The sequence below is a fragment of the Fusarium oxysporum genome, chromosome 13, assembly GCF_000149955.1.
Source record: "Fusarium oxysporum f. sp. lycopersici 4287 chromosome 13, whole genome shotgun sequence".
Classification (NCBI taxonomy): domain Eukaryota; kingdom Fungi; phylum Ascomycota; class Sordariomycetes; order Hypocreales; family Nectriaceae; genus Fusarium; species Fusarium oxysporum.
This window is the reverse complement of record NC_030998.1, coordinates 1,153,767-1,168,832: the sequence shown is the minus strand read 5'-3', so window position 1 is coordinate 1,168,832 and position 15,066 is coordinate 1,153,767. Positions and strand designations below refer to the sequence as shown.

At 48.7% G+C, this 15,066-nt stretch overlaps 8 protein-coding genes across 9 annotated transcripts in view; 5 read left to right on the top strand and 3 right to left on the bottom strand.

Annotated features, from left to right (window-relative positions):
- Positions 1–162: 162 nt before the first annotated feature.
- Positions 163–2,200, top strand: FOXG_12324 (AAT family amino acid transporter). The gene is made up of 2 exons (XM_018392084.1): positions 163–458; positions 509–2,200. The coding sequence occupies exon 2, from the start codon at positions 596–598 to the stop codon at positions 2,147–2,149; it is 1,554 nt and encodes a 517-aa protein (XP_018250877.1). The 5' UTR covers positions 163–458; positions 509–595; the 3' UTR covers positions 2,150–2,200.
- A 241-nt stretch (positions 2,201–2,441) lies between these two features.
- On the top strand, positions 2,442–4,372 carry FOXG_12323 (uncharacterized protein). Its single transcript, XM_018392083.1, has 5 exons — positions 2,442–2,643; positions 2,701–3,130; positions 3,182–3,299; positions 3,352–3,401; positions 3,449–4,372. The coding sequence occupies exons 1-5, from the start codon at positions 2,511–2,513 to the stop codon at positions 4,053–4,055; spliced, it is 1,338 nt and encodes a 445-aa protein (XP_018250876.1). The 5' UTR covers positions 2,442–2,510; the 3' UTR covers positions 4,056–4,372.
- Positions 3,863–5,828, bottom strand: FOXG_12322 (amidase). Of its 2 annotated transcripts, XM_018392082.1 has the most exons (5): positions 5,448–5,809; positions 5,290–5,391; positions 4,449–5,242; positions 4,185–4,403; positions 3,863–4,075 (listed from the first exon to the last, which is right to left on the bottom strand). In XM_018392082.1, exons 1-4 carry the CDS (start codon positions 5,695–5,697, stop codon positions 4,227–4,229), a joined length of 1,323 nt encoding a protein of 440 aa, XP_018250875.1. In that variant the 5' UTR covers positions 5,698–5,809; the 3' UTR covers positions 3,863–4,075; positions 4,185–4,226. The 2 variants fall into 2 exon arrangements, with proteins under 2 accessions (XP_018250875.1, XP_018250874.1); XM_018392081.1 differs by having other exon boundaries at positions 3,863–4,403; positions 5,448–5,828.
- Positions 5,829–5,890: 62 nt separating this feature from the next.
- Positions 5,891–6,949, bottom strand: FOXG_12321 (uncharacterized protein). Its single transcript, XM_018392080.1, has 2 exons — positions 6,335–6,949; positions 5,891–6,286 (listed from the first exon to the last, which is right to left on the bottom strand). Exons 1-2 carry the CDS (start codon positions 6,840–6,842, stop codon positions 5,991–5,993), a joined length of 804 nt encoding a protein of 267 aa, XP_018250873.1. The 5' UTR covers positions 6,843–6,949; the 3' UTR covers positions 5,891–5,990.
- A 750-nt stretch (positions 6,950–7,699) lies between these two features.
- FOXG_20717 (uncharacterized protein) lies at positions 7,700–9,765 on the top strand (the record flags this gene model as incomplete). The annotated part of the gene is made up of 5 exons (XM_018401026.1): positions 7,700–7,740; positions 7,789–7,932; positions 7,980–8,296; positions 8,351–9,249; positions 9,300–9,765. 5 exons carry the CDS (start codon positions 7,700–7,702, stop codon positions 9,648–9,650), a joined length of 1,752 nt encoding a protein of 583 aa, XP_018250872.1. The 3' UTR covers positions 9,651–9,765.
- Positions 9,766–10,055: 290 nt separating this feature from the next.
- On the top strand, positions 10,056–11,726 carry FOXG_12320 (uncharacterized protein). The gene is made up of 3 exons (XM_018392079.1): positions 10,056–10,263; positions 10,309–11,294; positions 11,343–11,726. The coding sequence occupies exons 1-3, from the start codon at positions 10,144–10,146 to the stop codon at positions 11,557–11,559; spliced, it is 1,323 nt and encodes a 440-aa protein (XP_018250871.1). The 5' UTR covers positions 10,056–10,143; the 3' UTR covers positions 11,560–11,726.
- A 265-nt stretch (positions 11,727–11,991) lies between these two features.
- On the bottom strand, positions 11,992–14,137 carry FOXG_12319 (uncharacterized protein). Its single transcript, XM_018392078.1, has 4 exons — positions 13,877–14,137; positions 13,574–13,801; positions 13,386–13,510; positions 11,992–13,321 (listed from the first exon to the last, which is right to left on the bottom strand). Exons 1-4 carry the CDS (start codon positions 14,033–14,035, stop codon positions 12,058–12,060), a joined length of 1,776 nt encoding a protein of 591 aa, XP_018250870.1. The 5' UTR covers positions 14,036–14,137; the 3' UTR covers positions 11,992–12,057.
- Positions 14,138–14,942: 805 nt separating this feature from the next.
- The window catches only part of FOXG_20716 (uncharacterized protein), a gene marked incomplete at both ends in the record, with an annotated part of 1,403 nt that continues 1,279 nt past the window's right edge, over positions 14,943–15,066 (top strand). Inside the window, one exon of the mRNA XM_018401025.1 lies at positions 14,943–14,965. Coding sequence (XP_018250869.1) covers positions 14,943–14,965 — 23 coding nt within the window. The remainder of the gene's footprint in view (positions 14,966–15,066) is intronic.

The following is a 15,066-nucleotide window of genomic DNA, read 5'->3' as shown; positions in this document are numbered from 1 at the left end:
GCAATCAATCTCAAGTGATTTCCTGAAGGGTAGGTGGCAATCATAGCACATATCTGTAGCCTCCGCCTTAGAGCGACATCTCAACAAGCCCCACCACGCCCAACTTGAACATCCGCCCTGGCTAGACATGACCTCTCACTAGCTCGTTCAATCCCGTGGAAAGGCTACGCCTAGACGCAAATTATGATCGCATCTTAGTTTCTTGATTGTCAAAAAGTTATTTATCGATCGGCGAACGATAAGATGTCGCGCCAAGGCGAATGTCAATGCGATGCGGCGACATCATCGCGCTCGAATCTCAACGCCCAAGATCCACATGTTCCGTGGGGTTCGTTCTGGAACTGGGGTAGAAGGGTATAGCGAAGACATCTCAGTAAGCTATTATATAATGGATATCGAATTTTGTGATTCCATGACTCCACATGTTCGCCTTTCATCGACAAGATGCACAGTCAGTCGTACGTTCGTCACAATGCCCCGAGCATTCGGATATGACTTACTTTATCAGATGGCCCGAAATCGGCCGCTGGAGAAGTGAAAAGGGAGCCATTTCGCCCTCAGATTCTTAGGGATCTGCACTCATGTCGTTTATATCATGACGAACTACATGACCATGGATATCCAAGCCAAGACAGACGCTCACCCCCAGGTGAACGAATCGACGCCCTCCACCAAATCAATCGAGCATGGCACCAACGACACTGAACTTGAACGCGCCCTCCATGGCCGCCATCTCCAGTTTATCGCTATCGGCGCCGCGGTCGGTACAGGTCTCTTCATCGGCACGGGCAACGCCCTCGCAACAGCCGGCCCCGTCTCCCTCCTCATAGCATTCATCTTCGTCGGAAGTCTTCTCTTCGCAGTAATGACAGCCCTAGGCGAAATGGCAGCATACATCCCCGTCGCAGGCGCCTTTACAACATACGCCTCGCGCTTTCTCGACCCGACATTTGGCTTTGCCATGGGTTGGATTTATTGGTTTAGCTGGACCATCACGTTTGCGCTTGAGTTGACAGCTGCGGGACTGATCATCCAGTACTGGGAGAAGGGACTGAATATCGGTATCTGGATCGCCGTGTTTTGGGTCCTCTTCACTGCTGCCAATTTCATGCCTGTTCGTTGGTTTGGAGAGTTTGAAATGTGGTTCTCGAGCATCAAGGTCATCACTATCATTGGCTTCATTATCTTTTCGATTTGCGTCAACGCCGGCGTTGGAGACCAAGGATATCTCGGGTTCAAGTACTGGAAGGACCCTGGAGCTTTCAGTGAGCATCTTGTCGAGGGAGATGTTGGCCGTTTCGTCGGCTTTTGGTCCGTATTAATCACCGCCGGTTTCAGTTATCAGGGTTCAGAATTGGTAGCCATCGGTGCAGGCGAAACAAAGGATCCGCGCAAGACGATCCCTTCAGCTATGCGTTGGACCTTTTGGGGCGTCTTCTCAATCTTCATCGCGACCGTGTTCTTCCTCGGTCTCAATATCCCGTCGACGAACAAAGACCTTCTCAGCGAATCGCAAGACGCTTCAGCATCTCCTCTGGTTATTGTCGCTCAATTGGCTGGTGTTTCAGTACTGCCTTCCATCCTCAACGCGGTTCTGCTGACTGCTGTATTGACTGCTGCGAACTCGGATGTGTATTCCAGCAGCCGCATTCTCATCTCCTTAGCAGACTCGGGCCACGCACCGGCATTTTTGAAGAAGACGAACCGATTCGGAACGCCTTATAATGCCGTCGGTGTCTGCGCCGCTGTCGGCTTTTTGTCTTTCCTCAATCTATCGAACGACGGAACTGTTGTGTTCAACTGGTTCTTGAGCATTACCTCTGTTGCGGGATTTATCGCATGGGCTATCATTTCGCTCTGTCACATTCGCTTCATGAAGGCCTTGTCTCTTCAAGGGATTTCCCGATCCGAATTACCCTACGTTGCGCCCTTGCAGCCATACTTGTCTTGGTATGGTCTGTTCTTCAGCGTGTTGATTATCATCACGAGTGGCTTTCAGGTGTTTATCGAGTGGGATACCAGCTCCTTTTTCACTGCGTACATTAGCTTGATCTTGTTCATCGTCATGTTTGTTGGTCACAAGTTGATTTTCCGGACTAAGCTGGTTCCATTGAGTGAGATGGACATCATTAGCGGGAGCGATATCTAAAAGTATATAAGACGAGATATTCTGAAATAATACAAATAATTTGATCTGCCACATGTCGAGCTATGGATCTTCATTCCTTCAAACTTGATCATCCTTCTCAGTGACCTTCCAGGTTAAATAAAGATCTCGTATCCGGTTATTGCCTAGCCCTTTAATCGCCAGCGACAAATCGATTGGCCGACAACAGCGGAGAATTACGGCAGCACCAATGAGATCGATCCTATTTTCAGCCGAAGATCCCGGTTGCTGATTACCTCAGCGCTATTGATATGCTATCGCTATCGCGCGTCAACTTAACTTGGGTTAGTGAGATCTGTTTCCAAACAATTTCAAGATCCCCGAGGACACGAGGCCTTTCGACATGTTTCGGGACGCGTCAATACATTCGTTGATACCAACGACGCTGCTCCTTCTCTGTCTTGATGCTGGTTACGTCTTGGCAGCTTCGGAAGGCTCGGGGCTTGATCGGTGTCCAGATTACGTCGCTAATCATGGTGAGTGATATCGCATCTATTGTCATGATCGCGTTCAGTGCTGAGCGAATATTACAGCTCCATTAGTATGGCTTCATCCAGAAGATCGCTTCATGCCCAGCGATCTCTCAGCTCACATCGTCAACACAATACCGAAACTCAATGAGCAACCGATTAGTGGGCCGTCATCCATTGACCTGTCGAATCTCGGAGAGCTCAATAGCTACGGTGGTGAGGATGTTGCGCTCACAGCCAAGGAAGATCCTCTCACTTATCCCACTTGGATTTTGGGCGAAGCACCGGATGCTTCTGGTCGAATAGCCAACTCTGTACCCTGCGCCGTGATCTTGGTGGAGAAGAGCGAGGTTGACATCGACGCATTCTACTTTTACTTTTACTCATTCAACGAGGGGCCAAATATCACCCAAGTTATGGAACCGATCAATCATCTAGTTGGAGATGAGAACTTATCCTCTGGGATGCACTTTGGTAACCACGTTGGAGACTGGTAAGTCTGCTCTCACTCACGGTCAGCGGTTCCTCTAACCTCTGCTATCAGGGAGCACAATATGGTCAGATTTCACAATGGGACTCCTGTTGGTGTTTACTACAGCCAGCATGTTGACGGCGTTGGTTTCAAATGGGATGACTCGACGGTCAACATCACTGATGGAAGGGTAGGAGTAGTGTTCATCTTCCTCGGAATTCATTCACTAACAAATATCTCAGCCTATCGTGTACAGTGCCCTCGGTTCGCATGCTAACTATCCACAAAGAGGGTAAATAATAACATCTTTTACACAAACAGACACTGACCAAATCACAGCCACCAAATTCATAACGCGGCAATGTTCGACTACTGTGACGAGGGCAAGCTATGGAACCCAGCTCAATCAGCCTACTACTATCGTTTCAATCCCGATTCTTTCACCGTCACTCCGATTATTTCGCCCTTTGAACCGTCTGCGACTGAGCCCGCTCAGAACTACACTTCGTGGTTCGACTTCACTGGTCACTGGGGTGACATCAGCTATCCCGACTCTGACCCACGGCAAGAAACGGTGCCGCACTTTGGTCTCAAGCGCTTCAACTCTGGACCCAATGGTCCTCGCTTCAAGCATCTAATTCGCAAGGGTCTTGTGCGTGATCATGCGCGAGAGATGGGCTGGAAAGAGTGGGCAGTTGGTGTTTTTATGTATTGGTATCCTTGTTGTATACGAGGCTGGAGATTATGGAGGTCTCTGGGGATCATCGCCGTCATGATGTCGGCGTTTGTGCTTGCAGTTGTGTACGGAATTAGAAGGCTGAAGACGTGGAAGCAGAGACAGGTTTACACGAAACTGAAGAATGATGATATCCCGATGGAAGAGTTGAGGAGGGAAGAGGAGTTCTTGATAGGGTCTGACGATGAGGAGGATGATCATCGACGATAGACGGGACGACTTCATATTTACTGTTCAAATAGGCACATAGATTAGACAAGCAACAAGACTTCCTATCATGCATCCCCCTTGACACCCCTATGAAGGAGAACTGAATATTTCAGAAGATTTCATACTAACCTTGCAACAAGACTCTTGGGATGACAACGACTGGCCAGGTGACTAACCTGACCTAGACTGCCTATTCCACCCACCCTCTGCCTCGAAGATGTGACCAACCGCCTCGCTCACCTTGAGGAGGTGACGATCACGAAGTCTCGCAAACACAAGAGAAACTCCAACAGGTAAGTTACTCTTCCCACGAAAACCTGGAATATTGACCACTGGTGTATGTAACGCCTGTCCATGTTAGCAAAATCCAAGATCCAAGATAGATCCACTTACCGTCCAAGTCGCTGCAAAAACAGGGCTTCCTGTGTTTCCAAGGCCTTCAGGAGCTTCGTCGAAGACACTCGGAACTAGCACAGCGACATACTTATCTGCCATCTTGTCGAACCGGGGTCGTAGAGCTGCAAGCCCATCATAAGCATCGAGCTGGGCCTTTCGTGAGATTTTGTGCTTCTCTTGAACACCTTTAGCCAACACTGGATCAAGCTTATCTTTGTCTTGGTAATACTCTGGCCACAGGCTCGTTGCACCCTCAAGGTGTACGAGGGTAAAGTGCCAGTCAATGACTTGGTCAAAGTCTGGGCCGAGATCAAGCTCTTCAACTTCGGCGCCATGTGCTTTCAGAAGCTCTACAGCTTTATCCATAGCCGCGATCGTGCCCTCTCCAGCCAAGTCCCACTTCGACGTCCGACATACAGCAAATTTCAAACCTTTGATATTATCAAACGTGCTGTTCTCATCATCGTGTAAAGCAAACACGTCACTTAGTATCTCAAAATCCGAAACGCTTCGGGAAAAGAAGCCAATAGTATCAACAGTTGGAGCACAGAACTTCTGCCCCTCTCTCGTGATAGCTCCCCATGTAGGCTTGAAACCGTAGATGCCGTTGAATGCAGCTGGTCGAACAATGGAGCCTACAGTTTGTGAACCAAGAGCAACGGGGATCTGAAAGTCTGCTACTGCGGCGGCTGAACCGGCTGAGGAGCCTCCTGGGGTATGAGCGGTACTATGTGCATTGCGAGTAGCTGGACCCGTGAAGGATGCGGCAAACTCGGTTGTTGTAGTTTTACCTGGGAGTGATGAGAAATCGATGTTTAGAAAGGCTGGCTTGACTTACCGAAGATGAGGCATCCTGCTTGACGGAGAACCATGACCGATCCGGCGTCGATTACGGGATGATCGTTCTTATAGATAGTTGAACCATTTTCGGTCGGCATATCTGATAAGTTGTCAGCGACTCGTTCCGTCTCTAATAGAATGCTTTTAGATATTGACCTTTGGTCAATATGATGTCCTTGATACCAACAGGAAGGCCATGCAGTGGTCCTCGCTGGTCCTTTGGCACTTGATCTAATGCTCTAGCCCGTTCCAAAACAGCTTTTCGGTCAAGATATGCCCAAGCTTTGACATCGTCATCTCGTTGCTTGATTCGCTCAAGTAGTGATGAAGCATACTGCTCAACTGTGAGATTACCAGAGCGAATGTTCTCCAGGATTTGTGTCGCTGTGTGGTGCCAGGGCTCCATATTTGAACAGGAGTTTCTAGAAGTATTAATTGGTAACGGGTATTGGTGAGAACCTGACTGAGCTCTTGATCCAGTTCGTGGCTTGAAGTTCCCCGCTTGCTGACAGTGATGCAGATCCACTGAGATGAGGGGGTTCGGATCTTGGCCCGACAATTTGATCAGGAACTTTCCTCACCGGACAATTCCTCCGCGACAGGCATCAGTTCGAAATTGCATAGGTGAAACTTCGCAAGTCTTATTTCTCATATATAGGCGCGTTCGATTGCAGCATGAAGGCCAGGTCCCGCCACTGCTCATGGATCGCTACACCAACCGCCATCAACAACATAAGAACTACCAGTCACTCCACTAGCTTCATCACTACCTAAGAACACAATCACTTTAGCTACTTCCTCCGGCTCTAGATCTCGCTGCAAACTCTGGCCGCGCATAACCTCTTCACGATACTCGGGCGTGAGAACCTCATCCCTCTGCCGCTGAGTCGCAATGGCACCAGGCATGACACTATTGATGCGAATGTTGTACTTGCCATATTCTTTACTCTGAGTACGCGTAAGACCCATGATTCCCGCCTTGCATGCGCCGTAGACTTTGGCGTGTTAGCAGACTGAATTGTCAGACAAGAATGTTAACGTACCTGGAGTTCCTTGAGCGGGGATGCGCCAAGTGATTGACCCAAGATTGATGATGCTCCCGCTCTTTGCCTCTCTCATAGCCGGAAGAACAGCTTGGCTCATGAAGAAAACATGCCGAAGATTGGTGTTGATGTTTACTTCCCAATCTTCAGGCCTGACATTTTCTGTTTCAAGCCTGGCTCTGTTTCCAGCAGCCGCAGCATTGTTGACCAAGATATGTATCATCCCATGTTTATCTTGGATGCTCTTGACCGTGTCTTGTAACTTTGCTAAATCTGAAACGTTGCAATTGTAGAATATGGGTGCTTTGGCTTGAACATTGACGTCTTTCGCGCGCGATAAAGCGCGGTCAATTGTCTTTTTAGCCGAAGGCTCAGCGATGTCGATGAAGATGACCTGGCTGCCCTGTAGCGTGAACAACTCCACTGTGGCAGCGCCAATGCCTTCTGCGCCGCCTGTAATAAGCACGGTCTTGCCTCGTAGGCTGGGATAAGTAGCGTGAGTTGCCATGACTGCGAGTAGATGTGGATAAAAGTCAGAAATGATGTATTAGAAAGACGATACCGTGAGAAGAGTCATTCGTTTGACCCCTCACTGATGTCTTACAGATGCAAGCCACTTCCAAGTGATGTAATGCGCAGAAACAACGTTACAATGGTTCGTGACCTTTTTACAGTGACTCCATTGGTGTATGGGCGGAGCTACTGTAAGGAGTCTAGGCTCTGCAGTACGTATTGTCATCTTTTACAATAGTTTGGGCCGCTCAACAGCGTGACAACTGTGTTTAACACATTTTTGTAGCAAAAGTATGATGAGACATCGTCTGAATATAACAGAACGTAGCATCCATTCTCGACCTGCCCTTCTGACTTCATTATACTTGGGCCTGATAAGGACCGGTGGGGTAAGATATCTGCTAGCTTCCGCTCACGTGCCTCTGAATCTGAATGATCATTTCAACTTCCGGGTTCCGTTCCCATCCCCATATCCAGGTCTGCTGATCGCAACAACTCGGATGAGTTTTATCAACCGTCCCGGCCTTTGAACGGTCTGTTTGATCAAAATGGAACCCCGGAGCAAACAGGCTTGTGAACCATGCCGGTGAGATACCATGATCATAAATATCGGACTCAATTGGGTTGACTCTTTGTGTAGGAAAAAGAAGAGTAAATGCACTGGTGAAAGGCCGACATGCTCATTCTGTAGACGACTAAACCAACTATGCACTTACCGATCTCCTGAGCCAGTAAGAACTGCTGCAAGAAAAAGTAATAGAGTCACCAAGAGGTAGAGCCGATCAAACCATTCATTGAGAGGAAGCTAACACAAAAAGTGTCCAAAGGGATGACTTACAGGAACGCTTCCAGATGCTGGAGTCACAGGTGAAAGGCATTTATGAGTTGCTTCAGTAAGTCCACTATCAGTCTTATGTAATGAGCGGTGACTAATTATATAGACCATCGCCAGCCCCAGCTCCTAACCCTGGTCCTTCTCCAAGTACTTCTGCTAGTATCCCATCTACAGGTTTGCAAGCAGAATACAGGGCAAGTCCTGGCATTACATCGTCACCATCGATAGAGGCATCCTTCAACTTGGACAAGTATGTCGCCTTCGTCGCTCAAATATGATTGTTACTGAACTTTCCAGTCCAGATATACCGTCGGAGGTTTTCGACCATCTTATAGAGATCTATCGTACCAAACTCCACCTCCAGCCTCTACAACTTTTCGACATATCTGAACTCAAAGACACTCTTACCTCGGCACCCCAATACCTTCTCTACAGCTTCTTGGCGCTCACTGTGCGGTATAGCGCGCATGACTTCTTCAATGGCAAACAAGTTAAGGCGGTTGAGTTGTATGGCAGCTCTGCGCAGCAGGAAGTCGCCATACTTGCCTCTCAGGGCATTCCGAAGCTTGAAATTGTGCAAGCCTTATGCTTGCTTGTCCTAGTCGATGTAGCAGGTAGGTCAATTTTAGATGCTTCTCGTCGACGGTCAACTGACCCAGGTAAACCAGCTTGTAAGCCAGGCCGAGCGTGGATGAGCATCGGAACCATGTCGCGGCTCGAGGCTCTCCGAAAGTTATCCCAAAGCGCTTTCTATGAATCATCACCTGAACTTGAAGCCAGTCTGAGATGCCATTGGACCGTTGCTCTCCTCGAGCAAACATTCATGCCTCAAGAGCGCAGCAGTATATACGACGATGACGAACACAGATACCCACCCAGCGCTCGTAGGCCACCCTCACTTCCGCCCACGAATGATGGCGAGTGCCCTCCAGATCTCTTCTCAGACGATGCATCCGAAGATCTGGGAGTAACCGCATATTATATCAACGTTATCGAGATGTGGGGTCACCTCTCATCATACATGCATCAGGTTAGAATCGGGAAAGCAGAGACAGCATGGTCCCCCGGCTCAATGCATTACATCCTCTGTGCAGAGCTTTACAAACATGAAACCAAGCTTCCCCATAGCCATCTGCTGAGGAATGTCCATTTTACTAAAAGAATGGCCGTCGAGCTTCAGGATCAGCGCGAGTATTGGATTCCATGGCTTCTCATGCAAGTCGTTACTCATGCCATCACAGCTATTCTACATCATCCTTTCGTTCACCTGGTAGCTATGCGAGATAGATCGAGTGGACTACAAGCCCGTTCCTTTTTGCAGCAAACGGTTGATCAGGCTCTATTTAATTCAGCATGGGTGTTCAAACTCTTACGCTTGTGCGAGGAGCTGCGCTTCGAGATTTGTGACCCTTTAGTTGGGCAACTTGTAGCAGTAGTCGCAACGATACCTTGGCTATTCCAACGTGCGATTGACCCGAAGGTCGCAGAGAAGGCAAAAGGCGATCTAGAATGGTGCAAAGGGTTCTTAGATAGGCTTTCATCAACATGGCCGCACATTGCGCAAAAGGTGCGAACCTCCCAGTTACTCAACAAATCGAGACACTAACAGATTTTCAGCTCGAATTACTACAAAGTTTGGACTCTACCGCGGACAATAACCCACAGCCACCAGCTGGTAAGGGCATCTCCATTGTCTTCCATCCAGCTCTGTTTTGGGCTCTGGTAGATCCCAAGATCAGCCAGATGACGCCGCTATACGGAGAAAGCTCAAGTCGTCCGCAAGATGCTATGATTCGCATCTCAACGCATTACATCCACCCTTTGACTGAGACGCAGGTAAGCCAGCCAGCATCAAGCCAAAGAGAGGAGTCATTTGATCCCTTCATGTTTGATGTTGGGGAACTTGAGGAGGTGAATTTGAACGATATTTTTTCACAATTCATGCCAGACATCTATGACATACAGTAATTCTAGTCACCTATCACTTCCACCTTGACCAAATTAATTATAATCATGTCTGTATCTGGCACGTTTTCTCGAGATGCAATGCTCAACTGGGTCGCATTAATTATCTTCTTCTCCAGGTCGAACATCCTAAAGGAGTAGGGGAGGCAGATATCGGGACAGTAGATATTTGTTAATGAGAAGAAAGGAGAATTCGGGGTAAAAGAAAAGATCGTTGAGGTTAATCCAGAGTTCGTAATGCACATTTACTGTGGTTGTATATATAAATCTCAATCTCCTGTATAATATAGATAAGGTATCGATTGGCGGGTCGCAAGTTGGATTTGGTGATGGAGATCCGCTCACGTGCACGGCACATCGACACTGCAGATAGGGTCGCAGACGACTTCACATCCGTCCCCACCGGACACTTTGGTGCAGTATATCAGACGTCAGTTTTCGACCAGACTCTCAATCTGACCTACCAAACAGCATCGCCTCCCTCCATCTCCTCATCATGGATCAGACCAGCAAGATTGTAATCATAGGCGCAGGCCTTTTTGGCCTCACTACAGCCAAGCAGCTCGCGCTAGAAGGTCACCAGAACATCACCGTCATCGACAGGCACATGCCGCCTGTAAGAACCCCAGCTTCAGTGACGTCGATCCGCTAACCTCTTCAGGTGCCGGATGGTTCCAGCTCGGATATCTCCCGAGTCATCCGATTTGACTATGCCGACACCGATTACTGCTCCCTTGCGTATGAAGCTTATCGCAAATGGTCTCAAGACCCTAAGTATAAGGGTATTTTCTACCAGACAGACTATATCATTGCTGGTTCGAGAAGTACGCCTGAGAAGTCTTGGACAGATAAGACCATAGCTCAGCTTGATAAGCGACAGCTGCCCTATACAAGATTGGCGGATGCTGCTGATGCCAAGCGGAGATTCCCAATTTTGACCGGCGAACTTGCCCAACCTAACTTTGAGGGCTACTTGAACAAGTCTGGCGGCTGGGCCGATGCGAACAAAGCCATCAAGCAACTCCGTGACGAATGTCTTGAGTTAGGCATCTCCTTCATCGCCGGCCGAGCCGGAACCGTTGTCGGCTTCGACAGCAACGCTCAAGGTTTGATCAAAGCAGTCAAGACTCTTGAAGGAACGCCTGTCCGAGGCGATCACTTCATTCTTGCAGCAGGCGCCTGGTCTTCAGGTATCGTCCCCACTTACAACTCAACGCTATCAACAGCACAAGCACTCGGCTTCCTTCGTCTCACAGACGATGAAATGATCAAGTACAAGGATATCCCCATTTACATGAACTACGCCACCGGATGGTTCAACTTTCCTCCTCACGAAGATACCAAGATGCTCAAGTTTGCTGTTCACGGCTGGGGCTATACTCGAGCACCTTCCAAGGGCGATAACAACTCTGTGAAGTCCAACATCTCCGTTCCTCCTCCTGTTTCTCGGGAGCGAAAGAACTTTGTTCCAGCTGATGCTGAGGAACGTCTTCGAGCCGGCTTGCGCGAGATGTTGCCTGAGCTGGCTGACCGTGCATTGGAAAGGGTAGCTCTCTGCTGGTACACAGATACACCTACTGGTGACTTCATCATGGACTATCATCCTGATTATAAGAACCTGTTTGTTGGCGGAGGCGGAAGTGGACAGTAAGTGACAGCAGCCCTCGCTAGCGACACCTAACTAACATCTCTTAGCGCGTTCAAGTTCCTCCCAGTCTTGGGTGAATGCATGACATCAGCTTGGAAGAAGAAGCTGCCCAGTCACTTAGCAGAGAAGTGGAAGTTCCATACTGAGTATGAGCATCGTGAGGATACCTTCCTTGGTGATGGTAGTCGAGGTGGTCCAGAAAGACGAGAGCTGAGTGCAGCCGAGAAGGCGAAACTGGACGGAGGAGAGAGGTCTAAGCTGTAGTTATCAGTCCTCCGTAAAGTACATATCCTGGACTGTACCGTCATCTTTCGTATCAGCAATAGAATTTCGTAAGATATATCTGAAGGCGACTGGCCATATCGGCACTCACGTCGTCCTTGAACATATGTCAATTGAATTGGCAATCGACCGAACCTTTTGGTATACCATAACGAAACGGTCAATGCTCTCTAGTCCCTCCATAATAAGCCACAATAGCTACGGGCATGGGCCAAGGTCTAACCTACGTTAGCCTAGCTTAAGTTAAACTTTATTGATTCATGCCTGGTCAAATGCGGTTGAGCCATCAGTGTAACCCCCGACATCGTTTGATCGAGTTGAATGCAGCCCTGTCAGGAGACTCAGAAGGTCTGCATGACTAGTATAGGTTTAAGGTTTAGAGATGAGATCCCTTCATAGCAATAATATTCTTTACGTCAAATAAATAGATGTGTATTGCTTGATGATGTAACAATCTGAACTACCCATATGCTAATGCATTTAATCAATGATCTTGGGCTCCATTTCGATATCCTTCTTCTTTCCGAGGACTTCCTTCTCTTGCTGGACAGCCACATGGTTATTAAGCAAGTGACTTGGATCACGGATAAAACAGGCCGCGATGATGGCCAATACACCCAATGGAATTGTCGAGTAAAACACAGTCCTGAACGCCTTAGCGTAGGTGTTCTTGAACGCGGCAGCTGTGGCTTGGAGTACTGGTTCTGTTACGTTGGGGACCTTGACCATAGCAAAAGGTACACCAACCGCATTCTGGATGACAGCTGGGATCAAGGTAGGCAAGTCTTTGGGAGAGTATCCCGCACCGATAGCAGCCCCAGCAATGTTGTTACCGAGGTCGCGGTTGACAATAGAGGTCAGAATCGTGCTGAACATGGCGTTGCCGAGCGATCCGCCAGCGCTGCGGAATGTTCCCATAAGTCCGGCCGAGACTCCCAGCTCCTCCTGAGGAACCAACAGACCAGAAGAGACGTAGGACAACACTGTAACCCAGGTGAAGCAGGACTGGCCGAACATAGGTAGGATGGTCCAACCGGTCTTGTTGTTAGGGACCACGGCGGCGTACGATGCTGTGAAGACAGTCTGCATGAGAAGGGCGAAAACAAACTGGTACCGGATGTGTTTGAGCTTGTGAACAAGGCTGGGCATAATCCAACCTCCAATAATGCCGGACATACTGGCAGGGACTGAGATGACACCGATTTCCAGAATATCGTTGGTGAACATGAACAAAGTACCCTGGTTGCCGAGTGTGACGATTCCCTGCCAGATCATGCCAGACACGAAGAGGACCACAAGATACACGGTGAATTCCCGGTACATGCGAAAGATCTTGATGGGGAAAAGTGGCTTCTTCGGAATGGTGAAGTCGTAGACAAACGCTGCGATGAAGACACAGGCACCGATTGAGATAGTTGTTGCGACGAGCGTCATGGATCTATGGGTGGCGCCAAGGAAGGTGACGCCGATCAGGAATACGGTAAGGCCGGTGGCAAAGAGGAGGAGTCCGATGTAGTCGAGGTCCTTCACCTGCTGCCAACGTGTCCTCTCAAAGTCGTGCTGCGGTCGAGATGGAGGGAAGTAGCAGACAAATGTTCCGATAAGACAAATGCCAGCGTATATTATGGTGATATAGTAACACCATCTCCAGCTCGCCTTGAGATATAGGTGAGTAGCGATGAGGCCGGCCAACGAGCCCCAAGGGATAGTGATGCAAAACTCGGTCCACGCCAGACCAATACCTCTAGAAATTAGAATTAGAGACTAGTGCCGAGTAGAGGCATGAAAAGTCCTTGTGAAGCACATACCTATACTTGTTGGGGAGAAGCTCGCTGATCCCAGGATATGACACCATGATAGTACCGGCGCCGAAGCCGATTAAGGTAGTTCCAGCAACAACATGCAATGTAGTTTGGGCTACAGCACAAATAATCTAGCAAAAAGCCTCGTTAGACAACAGACATCCCTCATCTTAGGAAAATATCTGACAACTTACACCACCAACCAGGACGATTGTCTGACCGCTCAATAGTACATATCGGCGACCAAACACATCACTTAGACCACCAGCAACAGCGAACGCGACTGCTGAACCAATGGACCAACTGCCAGGTATCCAGGCAATGTGCTCAGTGTCGCCCAATGCCATTCCAATCTGCTGAAGAATCTGAGTAGGCATGATGAATCCGGTCGCGATGGCGGGTACGTAGGTCAGGCCCATAAACTACAAAGGAGAGGCGATCTTGTTAGTACAGCTCAGACCACCATTTCAGAGCATTTTTTGGATGTAGGAACTTACAAAAACAGCTAAAAATGTGGATATAGCGACCTTTGGGGTCGGCTCGAGGTCGGAGTTTTCGACATATTGAATTGAAGGTGGACGTTGGTCATCCGTGGGTAGGGCTGACTTCTTCGCGTCGCCTGCAGGCGCTACAGACACCTCTTGGTTGGACGCCATGTTGACAAACTCCAATTACTATTGAAGACTATCGAATAATAAATATGGCAGAAAGAAAAGGTGATTGAAGCTGAAATATGCCACCTTGAGACGTGGAGTTGTACAAGTTTGGAAAATTAGTTGACCTGGAGACGAGGCCCAGGCTTATATAGATTGACCAACTGGAAGGTTACGCTGGTGGTGATTAAACTTTCACTAGTCTGTGTGTGATAAGGCAATTGCCCCAGGAAATTGAAATGCGGGGAGGCTTGACACTACTGTAACTCCCTGCGAACAAGGAGAAGGTCTGCTATGGTCAGCATGGGGTAATCGCTTGCTACTTTTACCCCGCAAGATTGTACAAGGTAAACCTCGGTCAATAGCATATTGTGCAAGATTGAGCAGTTCGGGATGTCTCAATGAGGTTGAGTCGAAACGTCTGCCGTGATTGCCGCGTATGGAATCAAGAACCATGCTGAGATTGGCGGCGGCTGTCTATCACAATGAGGGGATAGCTCCACGTGGGGGACTTCGATAAGACGGGAGAAACGAGGCTCTAGACGCAGGCTAGTGCAACCGAGAATCGAATGGGCCCCAGACGGAATCTGCGGAGGAGCTCAGCCCCTTGTCTCAAGATCTTGGGGAAGCAAAGTCAAAGGGTTCCTTGACCATAGATGGGATAGTATCAGACAAAAGGTCGGTATTTGCACCCCGAATAGTCAAGATATTCGGTCAGGCGCACACCGAGACGCATGTCCGAAACGATCACAGCTTCGGGCCAGACAAAGCTTAAATATCTTATCCCCATTCCGGTTGTCCATCACGGCAAATACTGAGCATCAGCCGGTACTCGAAGCCATATCTAGATTGCAATTCTTCGTCAGGACCATCCATGCGGGCTTCGCACACAACCAATCGAAGCGTTACAATGACCAACCTATTCAAGACTACGTGACAGGTTAAAGAGCCCCGTCTGTCCCGCCCTACATCACGTAGGATTTTTTAGATACCGCCACCACAAATAAAATGGCCGATTTCACGCTAAGACCCAG